The 18,940-nt window shown below is 45.3% G+C and overlaps 2 protein-coding genes across 2 annotated transcripts in view; both read left to right on the top strand.

The window, feature by feature from the left end:
* The first annotated feature begins 798 nt into the window (after window positions 1-798).
* On the top strand, window positions 799-9,552 carry LOC134041421 (carbonyl reductase [NADPH] 1-like). Its single transcript, XM_062488202.1, has 5 exons — window positions 799-898; window positions 1,985-2,304; window positions 4,536-4,643; window positions 5,435-5,867; window positions 9,012-9,552. Exons 2-5 carry the CDS (start codon window positions 2,019-2,021, stop codon window positions 9,013-9,015), a joined length of 831 nt encoding a protein of 276 aa, XP_062344186.1. The 5' UTR covers window positions 799-898; window positions 1,985-2,018; the 3' UTR covers window positions 9,016-9,552.
* A 910-nt stretch (window positions 9,553-10,462) lies between these two features.
* The window catches only part of DOP1B (DOP1 leucine zipper like protein B), a 46,631-nt gene continuing 38,153 nt past the window's right edge, over window positions 10,463-18,940 (top strand). The window contains exons 1-2 of the mRNA XM_062488201.1: window positions 10,463-10,896; window positions 13,234-13,400. Coding sequence (XP_062344185.1) covers window positions 13,263-13,400 — 138 coding nt within the window. The 5' untranslated portion in view covers window positions 10,463-10,896; window positions 13,234-13,262. The remainder of the gene's footprint in view (window positions 10,897-13,233; window positions 13,401-18,940) is intronic.

The following is an 18,940-nucleotide window of genomic DNA, read 5'->3' as shown; positions in this document are numbered from 1 at the left end:
GGGATGGAATGGGATGAAGGGATGGGATGAAGGGATGGGATAAAGGGATGAGATGGATAAAGGGATGGGATAAAGGGATGGGCTAAAGGGATGGGATAAAGGGATGATCTGTCATAGAATTATGGAATATCCTGAGCTGGAATAAACCCACAGGGATCATCCTGTCCCTGCCCATTCCCCCCAGCAATCCCAGCCTGGGCATCCCTGGCAGCTCCTGGAGCTCTGGCTGTGCCCATTCCCTGGGGAGCCTGGGCAGTGCCAGCACCCTCTGGGACAGGGCAGAGCCTTTCCCTGATCTCCCTCCTCTCACCAAAACTGCCCTGAGCTGAACCTCACAGCGCAGCTTTTCCCTTCCAGCAGGGAGGGCCGCAGGGAGCCGGGATCACCCTCAGGAGCTCGGGCTCCTCCACAGGCCGGCCCTCCATCCCGTCGGGCTGAAAAACCTCAGATATGATTGAGTCCAAATCCCATCCCACATGACCCATCCCCGTGCTAACCAGATCCCCGTCCCCTGCTCGGCACAAACTCCCGGCACGGGAGGGAGCGAAACGGCCCCGGCAGCGCTGCGGAACTTTTGCCGAGGGACCGCGACCTCTCCCGGGGAGCCTCAACCGCATCCTCCCCTGAGAACCCAGATGGTGATTCCCGAGTCTCTCCCGGGCTGGAACCGCTGCCCGCTATCCCAAACTCACCTGCTCAAGGGACACAAGGACCGACATTGCTCGCCGTCCTTCCCCGCGGCTCCCGCCCCGCTCTCCCGCCCCTGAGGCGGGGCTGCTCCGCCATCTTAGGGGGCGTCGCCATTTCCCTGCCCCGCTGGTTGTTCCTCGGGTCTAAGGCGTGCCGTCCTCGCTGTGTGGAGCTGAGGGAGCAGGGAGAGGTGTCCGCCGTGCTGGAGGTGGGTGATGGGGTGCTGGGTGTGTCACCCCCGGACCCTTCACCCTCGCCTCCCCCCTGAGGGTGTCGGGGTTCATGGCGGCCCTCGGGCTCCCTCCCCGTGAGGGGACAAGAGGAGAGAGGGAGACTTGCGGTGAGGAGGGAATGGCGCTCCTGTTCCTGGGAAGTCACTCTGGGTATTCTTGGAGTGTTACAGGGTTAACCCTGCTTAGGGTTGCGAGTAAGTTTGGAAGAGAGGCGGTAAATGCTGCCAAAAGGGAATAAAGGCAGCGTTTAAACTTGCTTTTATGGGGGAAGTGCGGCTTCTTGCAATACACTTAGAAAAGCAGTAAGCCAGGTTTTCTGATGCTGTGTTACACAACCAAGCATTGTAGTCAGCCTGTGGTCTGCTGTTTTCTCCGAATAGGCTCTAATTGCTCCTCCATCCCTTTTTTTTTTTTTTTTTTCATGGTTTGGGACCTTAAAAATCATCCGGTTCCAACCCTTGCTATGGACAGGGATACCTTGCACTTAGACCAGGTTTTGAGCCTGAGGTTTTCAGCAAAACTTCAGATGAACCAATTGAATATTCCCAAAAGATGGAAAGTCTTTCTGTGAGGTGTAAGTGCAAAAGAATTCACCCCTACAAAAAGTTCATTTAGTACTAAAGATTGATCACTGACATTTTTTAGTCAAGACCCTTCTTTTTACCCTTCACCTGCTGGCCTTTCTTCAGAACACTTAATACCAGATTTCTCTGAGAATAACTCGTGCTACCTTAGGAATTTACACAGCTAGCACAGGAATGTAGTTTCACATAATCCAAGGTGGAATTTTAAATAGTATTTTAAAGAAAAAAAAAAACCACTTGCCCACTTCACCCTGAGCCCACTTGTTCAGGCTGTGAACTTGACATTGCTGGAAGTGTTCACGGCCAGGTTGGATGAGGCTTGGAGCAACCTGGGATAGTGCAATGTGTCCATGGCAATGAGATGATCTGTAAGGTCCCTTCCAACCCAAACCATCCTAATGACAATTCTAGTTATTCTAATTCCTTTACAAACAGCCATTTTGTGTGTCTGACTGAATTTTCCTTTGCTGTTGGCAGTTCCTGTGACGTTGGTTCGCGTTCCAAGGGGACGATGTCCAACGTGCCGGTGGCTGTGGTGACAGGGTCCAACAAAGGGATTGGCTTGGCCATCGTCAGGGCCCTGTGCAAACAGTTCCCAGGGGATGTGTACCTGACTTCCCGGGATCCCAGCCGTGGCCAGGCTGCCGTGGCACAGCTCCAGCAGGAAGGGCTGCAGCCACTCTTCCACCAGCTGGACATCGATGACCTGCAGAGCATCCGAGCGCTCAGAGACTTCCTGAAGGAGAAATATGGAGGGCTCAATGTGCTGGTGAACAACGCTGGCATCGCTTTCAAAGGTAGGAAGTGCTCTGCTGGGATAGTCCTGTGTTCTGTGGAGAGGGCAGTGGGTGCATTCAACACTTCTGTGCCAGTGCCATGCTGCATTTTTGCTTGGGCAGGCTTCCCATCTTAAATATGATGTGAGAACAGTGTGGCAGGGGAGGGTCATGTTGGGCATCAGGAGGAGCTTTTCCATGGAAAGGCTGCTCCCAGGGGCTGCCCAGGGAGGTTTGGAATCTCCATCCCTGGAGGTGTCCAGGGAAGGCCTGCACATTACACTCGGTGCTCTGGGCCGGGGACAAGGTGGCCATGGGGCACAGCTGGACTCCATGGGCTAGGAGAGCTTTTCCAGTCTTAATAATTCCATGATTCTGTAAAACATGCTTCCCTGGAGGGTTGTGTTTGCAGCACAGGGAAATGTTGAGGTGCCCAGGGCAGGTGAGCTGGGTTGGGTTAATTGCCTCAGGGCCCAGGGTTCCACCAGGGAGTGGGGGTTGGTCACCATTGGGAATATCTGCACTGTGCCTCACACACACACACTCCTCAGGGAGCTGTGGTTTCTCTCTTCTCCACCACCGTGCTTTGTTCTGTGCAATATCTGCTCAGGGATTCCAGCTGATGAAGAAGCACCTTTGTCCCTGGGTGGATTTTGCTGTCCTGAGCTCTATCAGGCCTTTCAGTCACTTCTAAACCAGTTCACTCAAATCCTGCTGTGCTGAGCAAGAATTTAACCCATTCACCTTCCAGTGGGCAGAGAGGCAGGGAATGTGACAAAGACACAGCAGTTTCAAGGTGGAATGATGCATTTTTGTTGTGTGTATGAAATCCAGAATCACGTTAGCTCCAGACAGAGCAAATCACAGATCTGGCTGATGGTTTTTGGGGGGGATTGTGCCCCTGAGCCCCCTCACTCAGGTGAGAGCTCACCTGCAGAGCTGCCCCAGCTCTGGATCCCAGCACAGGGAGGAGCTGGAGCTGCTGGAGAGAGCCCAGAGGAGGCAGCAGGATGAGCAGAGGGATGGAGCAGCTGTGCTGGGAGGAAAGGCTGGCAGAGCTGGCATTGTTCACCTGCACAGGAGAAGCTTTGGGCTGAGCTGACTGGTGCCTTCCAAGGGGGAATGGCTTCACACTGAAAGAGAGTAGGGAACTTCTCAGGGAGTGGGAATGCAGTGAGGATATTCTGCAGCTCAGTCACTCTTTTGCCCGTTACTTTATAGGAAAATTGCTTAAGATCATCTTATTAGGAGGCAGCTCCTAATAGAATTGTCTGAGCTTCAGGGTGTGCTCAGGAAAGAGTCCAGCAGCAGTTAAAATCTCACTTCCAGATGTTTTGCCTTGACTTTCCTCAAGCTGACAACAACTGAGTCAGCAGTAGGTCACACAGTTTAGGATGTGATAAAGGACCCTCCTGGAGCTGTTGCTGTGAGTATCAAGCACGGAGGGTGCAACATCTGAGTAAGAACTTGCTGTGATGCTTCTCTCGTAGTTTTAATTCTTGCTTCCCAGATTGGTATTTCTGCCAAGCTTGCTTCTTGCCTCACCAAGGTTTTGCTGCCATCCCATAATTTATGCTTCCCTTTCTTAGTTGTAGCATTATGTGCTATTGCAGTCTGTCAGAGATTAGATGTGCCGTTACGTTTTGCTATTTTGTTTTTGTGCTGCATTTGTCCAGCAAAGCTTTTAATCCAGCAAAAACTTCCTGTATCAAATGGTGGTGGAGCTGTGGTTGTCATCTGGATGAGCTTCTCTGGGAAAAGTTGTCTAATTAATAAAGCTTCTTAAATCAGAGGAGTTCAGGATGTTACAATATATCCTGTTAGACACATGAGTGGGATTTGGACTGTAGGGAAAGGAGGATATGGAAGCAGGAGTTTGGGGCTCTCTAGGATTTTACTTCTCCCCCTGCCATAACCCTGGCCATGGGTCATGATCTGCCCTCATGTGTGAGATTTAAATGCAAGTGAGTGATTTGCAAATGAGTGTGGGTCATTAAATGTATTTTGCAATAAAACCCACACCAACTAATGAGCTGTTACAGTTTCTCTTTTGGATTCTCATGGGTTTGGAGACAAGTGAACACCTGCCCAGTCCGTGCAGGTGGCTCCATTCCAGCACAGATGGAGCCTGGAGCAGCAGAGAAGCAATGCTGGGACTTGAACTTTTGGGGTTTGGTAACTTCTATCCAGACAGTGTTACAGTTCTCATTTTTGTTATTTATTCCCCCTTTCTTCCTACCTCTTATGACCAGTTAATGACACTGCTCCGTTTGAAGTCCAAGCTGAGGTTACACTGAAGACAAACTTTTTTGGAACTAGGAATGTTTGCACAGAATTGCTGCCTCTTATGAAGCCTTATGGTAAGTGAAACATAACAAGTAGAGAAAGAGTTTTATTTGAATTTTGGCCCTTTTAAATGGGAAATCCTGTCCAGTCTCAGGCACTTCACCAGTGTTTCAGAGTTTGATGTGGTGCTGTGATGTGTTTGCTGCTATAAATGAAATGTAGTCTCTCCTAATATATAAATAAATTGAGGTTTTCAACAAAAAAAAAGTAAATGAAAAAAGCAGGTTTTTGTTTCTTGGGGAAGAAGGGAAAAACAGAATGAATGAATTTTGGGGAGAGGGGAAACAGTACCAAAGTTGCAGTCTAGTCCTATTATACTACAGTGAAGGATGACTGCTAAGATTATTTTCTGTGGCCTTTAGGATTAAATACCCAAATTCATCACCAGAATGGCTGTGAAGTGGCAGGAAAGAAGGGAAACAGTGCAACATAATTTTGGAGATGATGAGTGATTTACTGATTCAGCTGACTTGTTTCTCTTACTGAAGTGCTGGGAGATAAATCCTTAAATTTGTAAATCTCCAAGTATTATTTCTACTGTAGTAAGAGTGTACTTGCTGATTGTGAAGTTGTTTCCTGAAGGTTTATCTGAAACTTTGCAGGTTCACACCTTAAATTACCTCTCATGGCATTTACTAGAAATACAAACATTGAGTTAATCTGATTTTCCACGAGCTCTGCAAAACAACCTACCTAAAATGTTTTAGAGGTATTCCCTGAGGAGTAAATCCAGAACTGGAGAACATCCTCACTTCAGTGTGGGTTTAAAATGTGTGAAAATAATCAAGTTTTGTTCTCTTTTCAGGCCGGGTGGTGAATGTCTCCAGCATGGTGAGCAGCTCAGCCCTGGGACGCTGCAGCCAGGAGCTCCAGCAGAAATTCCGCAGTGACACCATCACTGAGGATGAGCTGGTGCAGCTCATGACCAAATTCGTGGAAGACACCAAGAAAGGTGTCCACGAGAAAGAGGGTTGGCCAAACACTGCCTATGGGGTGTCCAAAATCGGGGTCACCGTGCTGTCCAGGATCCAAGCCCGGCTGTTAAATGAGCAAAGGAAAGGAGACCACATCCTGCTCAATGCCTGCTGCCCTGGCTGGGTGAGGACAGACATGGCAGGTCCCAAAGCCACCAAGTCCCCAGATGAGGGGGCTGAGACCCCCGTTTATTTGGCCCTTTTGCCTTCCAGTGCTGATGCTCCTCATGGCCAATATGTCAGTGACAAAACTGTCAGACCCTGGTGAGTTCAGGGAGGGGGGCATGGAAAGGGGCCTGAGCTGGTTTTCCTGATTTCACTCCTAATTCCTTCATTGCCAGCCCTTTCCCTACTCTTCTGGGATGGATCTGGGACATGGAGCTAGGATGAGGAAGCAGGTGCCTTCTCTCTCATCACAGTAGAATTTTCCAGGAACCAGAGCTGTTCTGGAGGCTTCACAGGGTTTTCTGAAGAGGATGGGATTGTTTTAGAGCTGCTGTGATCTGTCTGGGGAGGGACTCGAGACCAGAATCACTGTTGGACAGACATTCCTTACTGTCAGAACTAAATAGAATTAGGTGAAAATAAAAAATAGCACTGATTCACCATTTATAGCCAAACATAATCGGTTGGTGTTATTAATATATCAATAAATAACTACTGATTTATATTCTGATACTAAAAACTTATAAAGTTGGAAAATAGATATTTATTTTCTGCAGCTACGTTTGTGGCTGGGATTTGTGATGTCTGCACTGGCTACAGAGAAAATAAGCTACACACCTGACACAGCAAAGTGTTGCTCAGTTCCTTTATTGCAGAGCCAGAAGTTTCCTTAATAAATTTTGAATTAAGTCACAGCAATATAAAAGTGATGTGGGGAGCTCTACACTTGTTTAAATGCTGCTTATTGCCTTTCAAACTCTCAGAGTTGAAAAATTGCCTCTTCTGAGGCTGAAGGAGCTGGAAACAATTGCCTATAAAGCTGTTGTTAGTAATGACAAATCAATAATGGGCTTGTTAATTGTTAATCAGGAGTCAGGGAGGTGATGCTGACTGCCTTTGACATTGGCCTCCCCCCAGAACAGGTTGGGTTGGGAAGCTTTGGAGTGGAAGGCATTGGGAATAAATATTGTGGGGGGTTTAAATTGCTTATCAGCACAGAACAAAGGGCTGGTTATAAGTCGGTTTTTGAAGCATACAGGAGCATTGTTTTTGTGAAGAATTACCTCATCAGTCATGCCTCGGAGCTCCTTCAAGGGAAGGCCAGAAGTTCTCAGGCTACTCTATTCTCTGGGAAGAAAAAAACTCAGAGGGCTTGGGTTTAGGGGAAAAAAATTACAAAATCTGGGTGAAATTTTGGTTGCTGCACTGTAACTCAACCTTCCTTGATGTGCCACAGAGAGAAACCAGTTTGTACGTGCCCTTCCAGTTGTGTTACTGGGATCTCAGCAAAACACAACGTGGCTCTTGGATTTAGTCAGAGCTTTAAGAGATTGAATCCAGCAGTGGGGAATCCTGCCTAGTTCTTCATCCCTCAAGTGCTGCCTGAGTCACTGAGCTTCAAAAGCTGTGTGTCCATCTGTGTGGCATCTCCACGTGTTCCAAACACACCTTGGCCTTTGTTCTGTGCAGGGACCAGACTGGGAGAATCGTGGCTACGTTGACCACAGCCAGGAAATATCCAGTGCTAAATACAGATTAGTGTTGAGGTATCCCCTAGGATCTGTAAAGCTCCTGCTTAAGTCTAATTCAGGATCTGCTTTGTTGGTTTGAGTTTTAGCTTCACCCAAAACCTAGCTTTGCAAGTTTTACCAAAGGTGTTAAGCTCATCCTGGAGAGCTTTGTTGAGCTGTAAACGTTTGTGTAGAACCCAGCCTGGAGATGAGAAGGTTCTGGGGTGACCTCAGAGCAGCTCTTCAGTTCCTAAAGGGGCTCCAGGGGAGCTGGAGAGGGACTTCTGTAGGACCATGGAGTCAGAACAAGGGGGAATGGCCTGAACTGGAAAGAGAGCAGGTTTGGATTGGATATTATGTGATATTATCACTCTCTATGTGAGGGTGGCAAAGGCTGTCCAGAGAGATCATAAATTCCCATCCCTGGAAGTGTCCAAGGCCAGGCTGGACAGGGCTTGGAGCCACCTGGGATAGTGGAAGATGTCCCTGCCTGTGGGAAGGGCTTGGAATTAGATCATCTTTAACACCCCCTTCCATCCCAAGCCTCTCTGTGATACTTCCATGCATTTCAAATTCTTAAATAAAGCTCTTTGTTAAACCAACTTCCTCTGGGTCAGGGTGAGGAAGCAAAGTGGGAGGTGAGGGATGCAGAGTCACTGTCATTCCTCACAGAATAAACATAAACCTTAAACATAATCATAAACAACTTCCCGTGGGATGGACAGAAGGAAGGACAGGGGGCAGATGTTCTCTGTGGTGGGCACTCAGGGAAGGAGAAGCAGCAGCTGGAGGTGGGAAGAAGAGGCAGAATTTGTGGGTCAGTCAGGAAAGAGTGTGTTCTGGATGTCAGAAATCTGGGTCTTTGAACTTTCTGTGCTTTCTAGCACTGACCCCCTGGAGAACACTGCTTTCCACCTGAGGCCTTGGAAAAAGCTTCTAATTTAAGTAATAAAGTTAAAATAATGGGTGTGTAGTTAGGGTTATGGAAGTATAGAAGTGTGTGCTTTCACATAGTAAAGAGCTTCAAATTTAAGGTTTTTATAATATAATAATAGATATAAGACAGTACAGAAAATTTTAAGTGGTGTCTCTTTCAGTGTTCATCTTCCTTCTTCATGGGTTTCAAATAACAGTTTCTGGTCAGTCAGTGCCACACTGAAGGTCATGGGAATTTAGTTATTGAGTTAAAAGTAAAAATAATAAAAGTGTTAATTCTCTATTAAACTGTTTAACTTAAAAAAACCCCCACCTAGTAACAACTAAATCTTTTCCCATTTTCCTCACTTCTAGCAGGCAGCTGGAAGTGCTACTGAACCCTCTGTACTCTTGAAATTAAATTTAATAAGCCCAAACACACAAAAAAATTCCGTTTCCTTCGTAAATTTTTTAATCCTAGCTCGAAGCATAAGACAAACCCACGTATTAAGTGGTGCAAAACTCCACCACTGTTACAGGTGTGCACCCATTCCCTGCTGCCCCTGGAAAAGGGAATGTGCCCTGGGACAGGGCAGGGCTTTGCAGAGCACAGAGCTCCCATTGTCCATCCCAAATTTATCAATTATTTATTTCTCTTTTTAACTGCCTCCTCCACGTCTCTCTCAGGTCTGTGGTGTGGGAATTTTTTTGCTCCCAGATTCTGGCCCCCTTGCTGAGTGTGAGGTTTAAGGGTTAGGAAGGGGTGAAATAATTGTGAAATAATCCTGGACTGTTGTCCTTTGTAACACTTCCACAGGTGATTTACTGGTGTTTTCATGGCATGTCACTACCACTGAAGGAGAACCATGGAATCACAGAATATCTGGGTTGGAAGGGACTTAAAAGATCATCCAGCTCTACCCCCTGAGAAAGCAATTGGAAAACATCCTAAGAAATACACTGTATTTTAGGACATAATATTTATGTCTTAACGAAATTATTAAAAATACCAATTCTTTTCTCGGTCAGGTACGTGCTTAGAACCTCTGGCCAGCATTGTCGAGAATAATTCCAAAATTTAGGAACTGAAACTTGAAATGGTGCCATGGCAGTTTAGAAAGGTTAAATTCCTAAAACATTGCTAGGGAGGGGAGAGGCAGGTGGCACCAAGAAAACAAAACAGTATATTAATGTTACACTTAATGTACTTATTGTACCTAATGTAATGTTAATTATTTAATGTGTTACTTAATACTTAATGTAACTTCTCAGGGCTCCGTGCTGAAAAAGTATCCATGCAAATCTGAACAGTTTCCCTTCTCTCACCTTGAAAAGCTGAATAAATGCGTTTCTCTTGATTTTTTTTTTATCCCCAGCTGCTTTGAACAACCAGAAATTTCTGCCTGCATGTTTAAAAAAAAAAAAAAAAAAAAAGGGGGGGGGGGAACACGGGGCAAAGGGGAAGAGGGGAAGGGATTGCAATGGGAAAAAAAAAAAAAAGAAGGGAAGGGGAAGAGAAACCGAGGCTAAATTCTATATTTCCACAGTATACGAACCCTTTAGGATCCTGTATTTTACGTCCCGTGGGTATTTCGATTTTGTTTGGTTTGTTTGTTCCTTTGGTTTGCTGTCAGAGCACTAAAAACCTTCCAGCACAATCACTTTATTCCAAGCAGACACTTGGCTCCTTACATCAAACTCGAGCCCTCTATAAACGCGACATCCGACCTCTTTTATAAACCATAAAAACTTCCCAAAACCGCTTTTTGTTGTTTCCTAAATCCAGCTGGACCGGAAGCGAAGCTGGAAGCGCTTGTGCTTCTTCACCTGCAGGGTGGGGCGGGGACAGGTGAGGCTGTCCTTGTTTCCAGAGCAGCTGGAGAGGGGAGAGGCTTGGCCGTGGTGCCGAAGCTCCGCTGCTTCCCGGGGTTCTCCCGGTGTTTTCCCGGTGCTGTCCCGGTGTTTTCCCGGTGCTGTCCCGGTGCGGAGCTGCCGTCCCCGCCCGCGCCGCCGGAGGGCGCTCAGCGCCCCGGCCCACCCGCCGGGCTGTACCATCTCCCCACAATGGAGGGGGGGGGAAAGCAGGTGACGCGCTGCGGGCCGTGGCGCGACGCGACAGCGGGTGACACCGGGAGAAAGGTGACAGCGACAGCGCGTGACAACGACAGCGGGTGACAACACCGGCGGCCTCGGCTTGTAGGGATAGCTGGAGCTCTCCCGCGCCGCGATGCCTTGGCGTTCCCCCGCGGCGCTCGGTGGTGCGGTCCTGCTGCGGGCCTGGCCGCGAGGGCGGGGGCGGCGTTCTATAGAGCCGGGCTCTCCATAGGGCAAGGCTTCCATAGGGCCGGGCTCTCCATAGGGCTGGGTTTTCCACAGGGCAAGGCTTCCATAGTGCCGGGCTCTCCATAGGGCTGGGTTTTCCACAGGGCAAGGCTTCCATAGGGCCGGGTTTTCCATAGGGCCGGGTTTTCCACAGGGCAAGGCTTCCATAGGGCCGGGCTCTCCACAGGGCGGGCTCTCCATAGGGCCGGGCTCTCCACAGGGCGGGCTCTCCATAGGGCCGGGTTTTCCATAGGGCCGGGCTCTCCATAGGGCCGGGTTTTCCATAGGGCCGGGCTCTCCATAGGGGCTGGAGGAGCCGCTCCCGTCCCGGCTCCCACACGTCGCCGCGGCGCCCCGGGAGGTGCGGGGACCTTGCGCAGGTAAATGGGAATGGGAATGGGAGGGGACCCGGCTGCCCCAGGACGGAGTGCCAGGATCCCGGGATGGCCGGGTTTGGGAAGGGATCACCCCGCTCCAGCCTCTGCAGGTGACACAGGCGGGTTTGGAATGGCTCCAGGGAATGGGAGATCCGCAGCATTCCCAGAGCTCCGGGAGCGTCTGGACAGCGCTGCCAGGGATTGGGATTACTGGGGGGTCTGCATGATCCTGATGGATCTTTCCCAACCCAGCATATTCCAGCTGTTCCAGTGCTCCGCCGCCTCCATGGAAAGAAGCTCTTCCTCACGTTGAGGTGGAAATTCTTGTTTTAATTTGTGGCCGTTGCTCCTGTTCCTCACCACTGAAAAGAGCCTGGCCCCATCAGTGGTGGGAGTTGATGAATAATTATTTACATCAGGATTTGCTAAGGAAGTTTGTGACCTGGGATTTGGGTTATGTGCCTAAAAGTCGTTGGCAAGTGGCTTTTGTATGGCTTTTAAATTATTTTATATTATTATTTCTTTTCCTGCCTTTGTGTCCAAGCACAAACTTGCCTTATTTACGTTATTGGATTTTATCAAACCTTGCTGACATCTGGCAGCTGAGGTGCAGGAATATCAATCCACACCAAATCATTACTTCCATCCTGCTTTCCTGAGTGGAAATCAACTTTTCACCCGTCTTCTCACTGCAAAAATCCAAATTAAATATCTTGAGAACTGATGTGTCCTGTCAGCAAACCAGCTGCCTGATTCAAAGTGATCCAGAGAAATCTCCTCTTCATGGAGGTGGCAGCAGCCCAGACTTGGCAGAGAGCTGCTGGAAAAACTTCCCAGCTCCTGCTTTGTCTCAGGCATAGAAACAATCCCATGATTAAGATGAGATGAGGGAAATAGGGTTCCATTTCTTGCCCAGCGTTTGTATCAGATTACTCTTAATTTTTGCTGACAGTATCTTGCAGCTTTTCCACGTTGTTGGGCTTTGTGGGAGGTTTGACTTCCTTTTTTTTTTTTTTGTTTTTTTTTTTTTTTGTTTTTTTGGAACAAGGAGAGCTGGATCCCAGGTTAATGTGATTCCCTGATTTCCTTCTCTCTGCTGTCAGAAGCACTGCAATCATCCTGATAAAGTCGAAATGAAATCCTCTCTGTGGCCAAACAAACCAACCCAATCTGGCCCTGATGACATTGTGTGATAATTTTATTTTTCCATGGAGGTGGATCTGGCTTGGCTGGCACAGCGTGGTTTTATTGGCAATGCCTCAGTCCTGCTCACAGGAATGCATAGGTGCCTTAAACCTGCACTTAAAATCCTTTATGTTTTTTTCATTCTATCCAGCATTTTTCTGCTTTTGAGAGTTTCCTACCAAAACCCTTCCATGGATGGAGTTAAAATTGTTCATTGCAACATATTTAATGCTTTAAAGGACATGGAGGACGGCTTGGGTTTATTTTTGTGTCCTAACAGCAGGAGACTGGATGCAGATGTCCTTCAGAAATGTAAAATATTTTGTTAAAGAGCTGTGATTTCTCTTCTGTATCAGTGATGCAGCAGGGATTGACGTAAACCTAAGCATATTTATGCTATTCTGGAAGAATTTTTTAATATTTTCTAACACAACTGGTGTCAGAGGTAGCAAAGGAGAGAAGGAAGGATTTTTAAGTAGGGAAAATCCAACCATGCTTAGATTCCATTGTTCTAAACCAGGTGTATTTGAATTTTTTTACCCAAATGCCTTGCAAAACAGAGGAAAATCAGGTGTGAACAGCTGATTTTTAAATATAAAAATATATGGCTATGTTCTGTTGAAATACAGGAAGATTCTAATGCGTGGCTTGGCATTTTGGCACAACACCTCAGACTTGGAGCTGAGCATCTGCTGCTGCCAAGTTGAGCTCTGAGAGCTCCTTCTGCTGGGGGCTGAGAGCCCTGGAGCAGGATTCCTCTGGAAAGCTGTGCTTGCACAGGGAATATTTCCCATTCCATGCTCCAGGTGACTTTGCAGAGCACAGGAAATGAGTTATGGAGGCGATTCCCAGCTCCCCAAATCTTTGGAGGGAGGCTTTGGAATCTCCCCCTTTGTTATTGTGTGATATCCACATGCGTGGAAGGGGAAAAACACATTTCCAGAAATAGGAAAAAAATGACTGAAAATCTTTCAGAAGAGGCAGTGGGGAGTCAAAGTCATGCCCAGGGAATTATTTTTAACTTTGTGTTGAAATTTTGCTCTGGTGACCTGTTTGTTGTGCTGTCAGTGCTTCTCCATATTTATTATTCCAGTTGTGACAGAACTGAAATTTAGGTGTTTTTTTTGTGACTCTTTGCATGTTTGAGTTTCCCAGGAGGTCCCACCTTGCTATGAGAAGCCAAGATGGATCCAGAAGAGCAGGATTTGCTTGGGGATTACAGATACAGGAATTATTCTTCAGCAATTGAGAAAGCTTTGAGGAATTTTGAATCATCCAGTGAATGGGCAGATCTGATCTCTTCCCTTGGCAAACTCAATAAGGTACAGTGTGAGGGGAATTGTTCTCATTTATTTGTGATACTTGTATTGTTATGAACTTTTCTGTCACTTCCAGCACTTGGAAAAATTGAAAATTCACTCAAGAAAAAGAATGGATGGAGCTAAGTTGGTATTTTTTTAATATAAATGTGAAAAATTCTGGTGAAACCAGCAAAGCTTTCCTGCAAATGGTATTTGCTGTCTTTATGCTGCTAAGTAAATATAATTTTTGCATCAAAGAAACCCTCACTCTAGAGCAGCTAAAAAGCTTTTCTAGAAAATGGAAAGTGACAAGTTTTAGAAAATTTTCTGATTCAAAGCTTTTATTTAAAGGTAACGTTTGCTTGACTGTTCCCTTCCCTTGGATTTGGGGAAATTTGGTGTCTTTTGTACAACCACGGAGAGAGACAGAAATTTTGTTTTGGAGCAGGAGTTCTGCATTTCTGCCTTCAGTTTTTCATCATGATTCTGGCTCTGAAAATGTTTTTCTCAAAAGGGAAAATATGAAATAATTAGAATGAGAGGTAGGCTTTGATCTTTTAATTTGACCTAGATGAACACTGAACTGCTGAGCACCTACCTGAGCCTCTTCTTCAGGCACACAGTTGCCAAAATCTGTGGCAGCAGAGCAGAAACCAAAGGAAAAGCTTTCAGCTGATCCAGCAGCCCATCTGCTGGGGGGTTTTATGGATTTAATCTTTTTAGGAGCTTAGGAATTGGTGGAGCAAATCATGCCGTGTCTGTTATCTGAAAATCAGGGTGGATGTGGCAGGGGCAGGTGTTGCCAAAAAGGAAAAGAAGATGTCAATAAATGTTCCCTGAACTCCTGGGATTGCTTGGTCTCCAACAGCCTCAAATATAAATATTATTGTTGGGTTTTATCAGGGCTGGGGGAGGTGTTTCTGACAGAAAAACCTCCTTTTTCCTGCAGTCAGTGGTGGAGGTGGATGAGCAGGAAGGAGATCAGTGATAAAATTGTTTTTACAAACCACACGAGGTTATATTAAAGACCCCGGGGGTCACTTGTGTGCAGGGATAACTGAGATTAATCCCACATGAACATGCTCAGAAAAGGAAGGGCAAAACACAAGAAATCAAGAAGTTCAGAAGTTTTTTTTTTTTTCCAGAGCAGTGTGAAATCTGTTCATGCCCATACAGGTGTAATATTTTTTGAGACTTTTTCTCCTGCAGGCACTGTTGAGACACAAGTACTCCTCAAAAATGAGGTTAAAAAAAGGGAGCTTGGTGAAGAGAAAGAACTCTGCTGCTTCTCTGTTGTTCCTTGATGATCTTAAAATCTCTTCCAGCCTTGATGATTCTACTGGGGATAAGATGGAGGTTGTTTCAGAGTTTCTCTGTTGCTTCTACAGCTCCAAATAATTTTTTTCTTGCAGAACCAGGGAAGCAACATCTGAACATTCAGTTCTGCAGAGATTTTATTTTCTCATTTAAGGGAGATGAGCTTTATGTGATTTGACACGACTTCAGCACAGACAGCTTCACCTTGAAGTGCTCTTAGAGGAATAAAGGGGTTTATTTTCTTGTTTTGTGACTCATCTCTTGCTTAAAGTAGGTCAGAGGAATGTTCTCCTAAGTTTGTGTGTTCTCCTCGTGGGTTTTATGGGGAGCCTGAGGAGTTACTGCAGTTTTACCTGGTTTTTGGGTTGTTTTTTGGGTTTCTGAGGTCAGGAGAGCTCAATCTCCCCTTCAGAGTTAAAAAACTGCAGGTACCAGGTGTGAGCATGAGAGAATTGGCAGAATTTGCTCGTTTATTTTACACCCCAAACTTAAAAGGGAAAGATCTTGGGGGGTGGGGGGGTTATTTTGAATAATGTGGGTGTAATAGATCATTATGGGAAAAGAGAAACAGTGGAAAGTAATATTTCAAATGAGAATATAAATGGGAAGATGCAAACAGGTGGATGAAACAGGCAGTAAATATGGATGTCAATGTTTTAAAGAGCTTTCAGCTTCATTTTCAGTGAGAAATCACTTTCATACTTTGATTAAAAATCTGCTGGGGTGGAGGGATGTTGCCTTTTAAACAGCTGGTGGTAGAGTGCAGGTGGGTTTATCAATGAAACAGAAAAACAATGAAACATTGTTTTTATATCCAAAATGCTGTTTCAGAGTATAAACAAATAGCAAATATATATTTAAAATCCTCATGTACAGGGAACTTGAGGCAATTAAGAGGATGAAAATATGATGAAGTTGGGAAAATCCAAATGCACAGTGTGCATTAGGATGTTTCATCCAGCTCCTAGGCATGTGTTTTCCATGAATTTCAACTCTGGGTATGGGCAAGTAGTAGATAAGTGGCACAGTTGCCAAAAATGAAGAACTGAGAAATAGAAATGATCGGATTTTGGTTTTGTAAGGAAGTAATGAAAGGAGTGTTTTTTTTAAAAAAACCCTGAAATTTGTGGTGGTGAGGCCATGCACAGAATTCCCAGAGCAGCTGTGGCTGCCCCTGGATCCCTGGAAATGTCCAAGGACAGCTTGGATGGGACCTGGAGCAGCCTGGGACCGTGGAAGGTGTCCCTGCCATGGCAAAGGTTGGAACAAAATGATCTTTGAGATCCCTTCCAACCCAATCCATTCAGGAATTTTAGTATGATTTGCTCTAAAGGAGCACTTTCAAACTGCTTTTTATCTTTGGATATAACACAGCCCCATAAATCTTAAGTTTTAATCTGTACTCTGCAATTTCAAAGCGATTTAAAAAAAAAAAAAATCAAATTCCCAACAGAAAATAGATATGGGATTTTTTTGGTTCTGAAGAAACTTTGAGGTGAACCTGATCTCAGCCAAATCCTTGTTCTGTTTTGGAGGGGAAAGGAAAACAAACCCCAAAAGTCCTTGCAGCTGCACATTCACTGTTTGAACAGCAACACTGAGTGTCACAATCTGGCTGTTCTTGAGGGAGAGAAGAGGAGGATTCTTCTGAAAAGGGATTTAATGAGTGCAGCCATTAATTAACCCCTTGCTTCATATGAAATCTCAGACATCCAGGGCTTTATTCCAGCTGCTGCCTCAGTCACAGATTTATGCTGAAGACAAATCTTATTCTACTTCTGAGAAGTTCCTTTATTTTTTTTCCCCAAACCCAGTGGTCAATGCAATATGCAGGATGAAGGATATTTTATACACCTTTTATTCCTTTTTAAATAAAACTCCAGCTCCTACTTTCCTTAAAACCAATTTTAAAATTAATTCTCCCACTTTAAAATTAATTCTATTTGTGGTATTTCTATGGATGCTGGAGCTCTTTAAATTCTTTGGATTTTTTTTTTTTACTTGGAAAATGAATCAGTGGAAAATAGAATCACAGGTTCTTCTCCTCCCCCTCTCCTCACAGCCACTGTTGTTTAAACAAGAATTATGTTATCTCCTATTTGAAGATAATCTTAGAAATTGATGCTGCCGTTTCCTGGAATTCTAGTGATAGAAATAAAAATATTTACTTGATTTGCATGGAGTTTTTACCATTATTTTAAACAGATTTCTAGTGCAGAAGGAATTAAACCAGGAACTGAGAAAATGCAAATACTCCTCTGCACGTGTGGTTTAATTTGAAGGCATGGGTGCAAAAAATAGCAAATTTTCCTTTTGCAGACAATTCCATATTTTTATAGCCCAATTTCAGGAAATTCTGAGCATCTTTAGGTGTTAGTGTTGGGAAAAGTGTGGGGTGGGATCTCAAGTTTATTCACCTCTACCAGCCAGAGTTACAATTCCAGCACCCCTGGATCCTGATTCTTTGTTCTTTTTTTTTCTCCTGTGGAATCGCAGGATATTTAAGAATCCAACTTCTCAGCTTTGCCTGTGAGCTCGAGGAGATTCATTAGCATTTAGAAATCTGTCTGTTATCACCTCAGTCATATTTCAGTGAACACTTTGGGATCCCTCTGCTAATTAATGCCTTTCAAACCTATTGAAATCCTTGGATCTGCAATTCTGGGGGAAGCTGGGAAGAACCTGACCCTTCCAGCAAAGCAGCAGCCAGGGCTTGCTACGAGGGCTCTTGGGGCAACCACAGCCTTCTAAAATGTTGGAATGGGGTTTTAAATCCCTGAATGTGCTGGGAGATCAGGGACAACTGGGAATTTTGAATAAGATGGGATATTGGGAAGGAATTCCTGGCTGGGAGGGTGGGGAGGTCCTGGCACAGGGTGCCCAGAGAAGCTGTGGATCCCTGGAAGTGTCCCACAGTGTTTTGGATGGTGTTGGAACCCTAAACCTGGGAGTTTTGAGCTTTCTGTGCTTTCTGACACTGACCCCAGGAGAACACTGCTTTTGACCTGAGCCCTTGGAGAAGGATTCCAAAGTTGAGTGATGGAGTTAAAATCACTGGTGTGTATTAAATAGCAGTGTGTGATTTCACACGGTGAAGGGTTTGGAATTTGGGGATTTTATAATGCAGTGATAGGTGTGGGACAAGGTGGAGGATTTGGGGTGGTGTCTCTTTTGGTGTTCATCTTCCTTCTTCTTCATGGTTTCAGGTTTTAGTTTTTGGTTGGACAGTGCTGCACTGTGACTCACAGCTGTTTGGTCATTGGGTCAAAAATATAAATAATATTGGTGTTAATTCTCTATTGGACCGTTTAGCTTTAACAGACCTTGTCACCAGCTCAGTTCAGCTCCATTTTCTCACTTTTAGCTGGTGGCCACAAGTGTTGCAGAACTCTCTGTGCTTTGGATGAGGTTTAATAAACAACCCAGCCCAAACACCAGAAAATTCATCTCTTTTGTGTTTTTAATCCTGGCTCTGAGTGAAGACAGAGGAAAATGAAGACAAGCCAATGATTAAGTGGTGCAGCTAATCCATTAGACCCTGGGACAGTGGAATAACTTCCCTGCCTATATCCCTGGATGATCTTTAAATTCCCTTCCAAACCATTCCATGATTGTAAATATTCCCTTTATGTCTCCCTGCTCTTTGGGGAAAGGAGTTCTTATTTCCTTCAAATCCTTAGGAAATGTTGGAGCCAAACCAGACATTTGCTGAGGTGCCATTATTTCTGTGGTGGAGCTGATTCTCTGTGTAATAAACAGTGAATGTTTCCATTTTCTGCCTGGTTGATATTTAAATTCTAACTGTTGGAATATTAAGATGGTATCTGTTCAGTCTGAACACCAAGAGAGAAAATATTTACCACTGGCCTGATTTTTTTTTTATTTTGTAATTAACTCCTTTTATAGCTATAAATATGCAGAGAGGGTGTGGGCAAATACATGCCAAGCAGTATAAATAGAAAGTTTCAAAGTCCAGCTTTCCAGAAATCTTCAAAGTTCTTATAACTCCTAAGGATTTTGATGTTGGAATAATATTCCTCATGTAACACGTGGGTAAATGGCTGAAATACAAAAAAGGTAACTCCATAAATATGTGAAATAATGTCTTATTTTTAGATTCTGTTTTTTTTCTCATCCACTAAGTGCAGCTCTGCCCATGCTGGGGGAGGGAAGGAAGGAAATGAGGTGGCTCTAAGTGACATCTGTGTGTCACTTAGGAGGGGGTGACATTTCTGTTTGCTGTT

This window comes from Cinclus cinclus, chromosome 2, assembly GCF_963662255.1.
Source record: "Cinclus cinclus chromosome 2, bCinCin1.1, whole genome shotgun sequence".
Lineage (NCBI taxonomy): Eukaryota > Metazoa > Chordata > Aves > Passeriformes > Cinclidae > Cinclus > Cinclus cinclus.
Note: the sequence above shows the minus strand (reverse complement) of the source record. Positions and strands in the feature narration are given on the sequence as shown.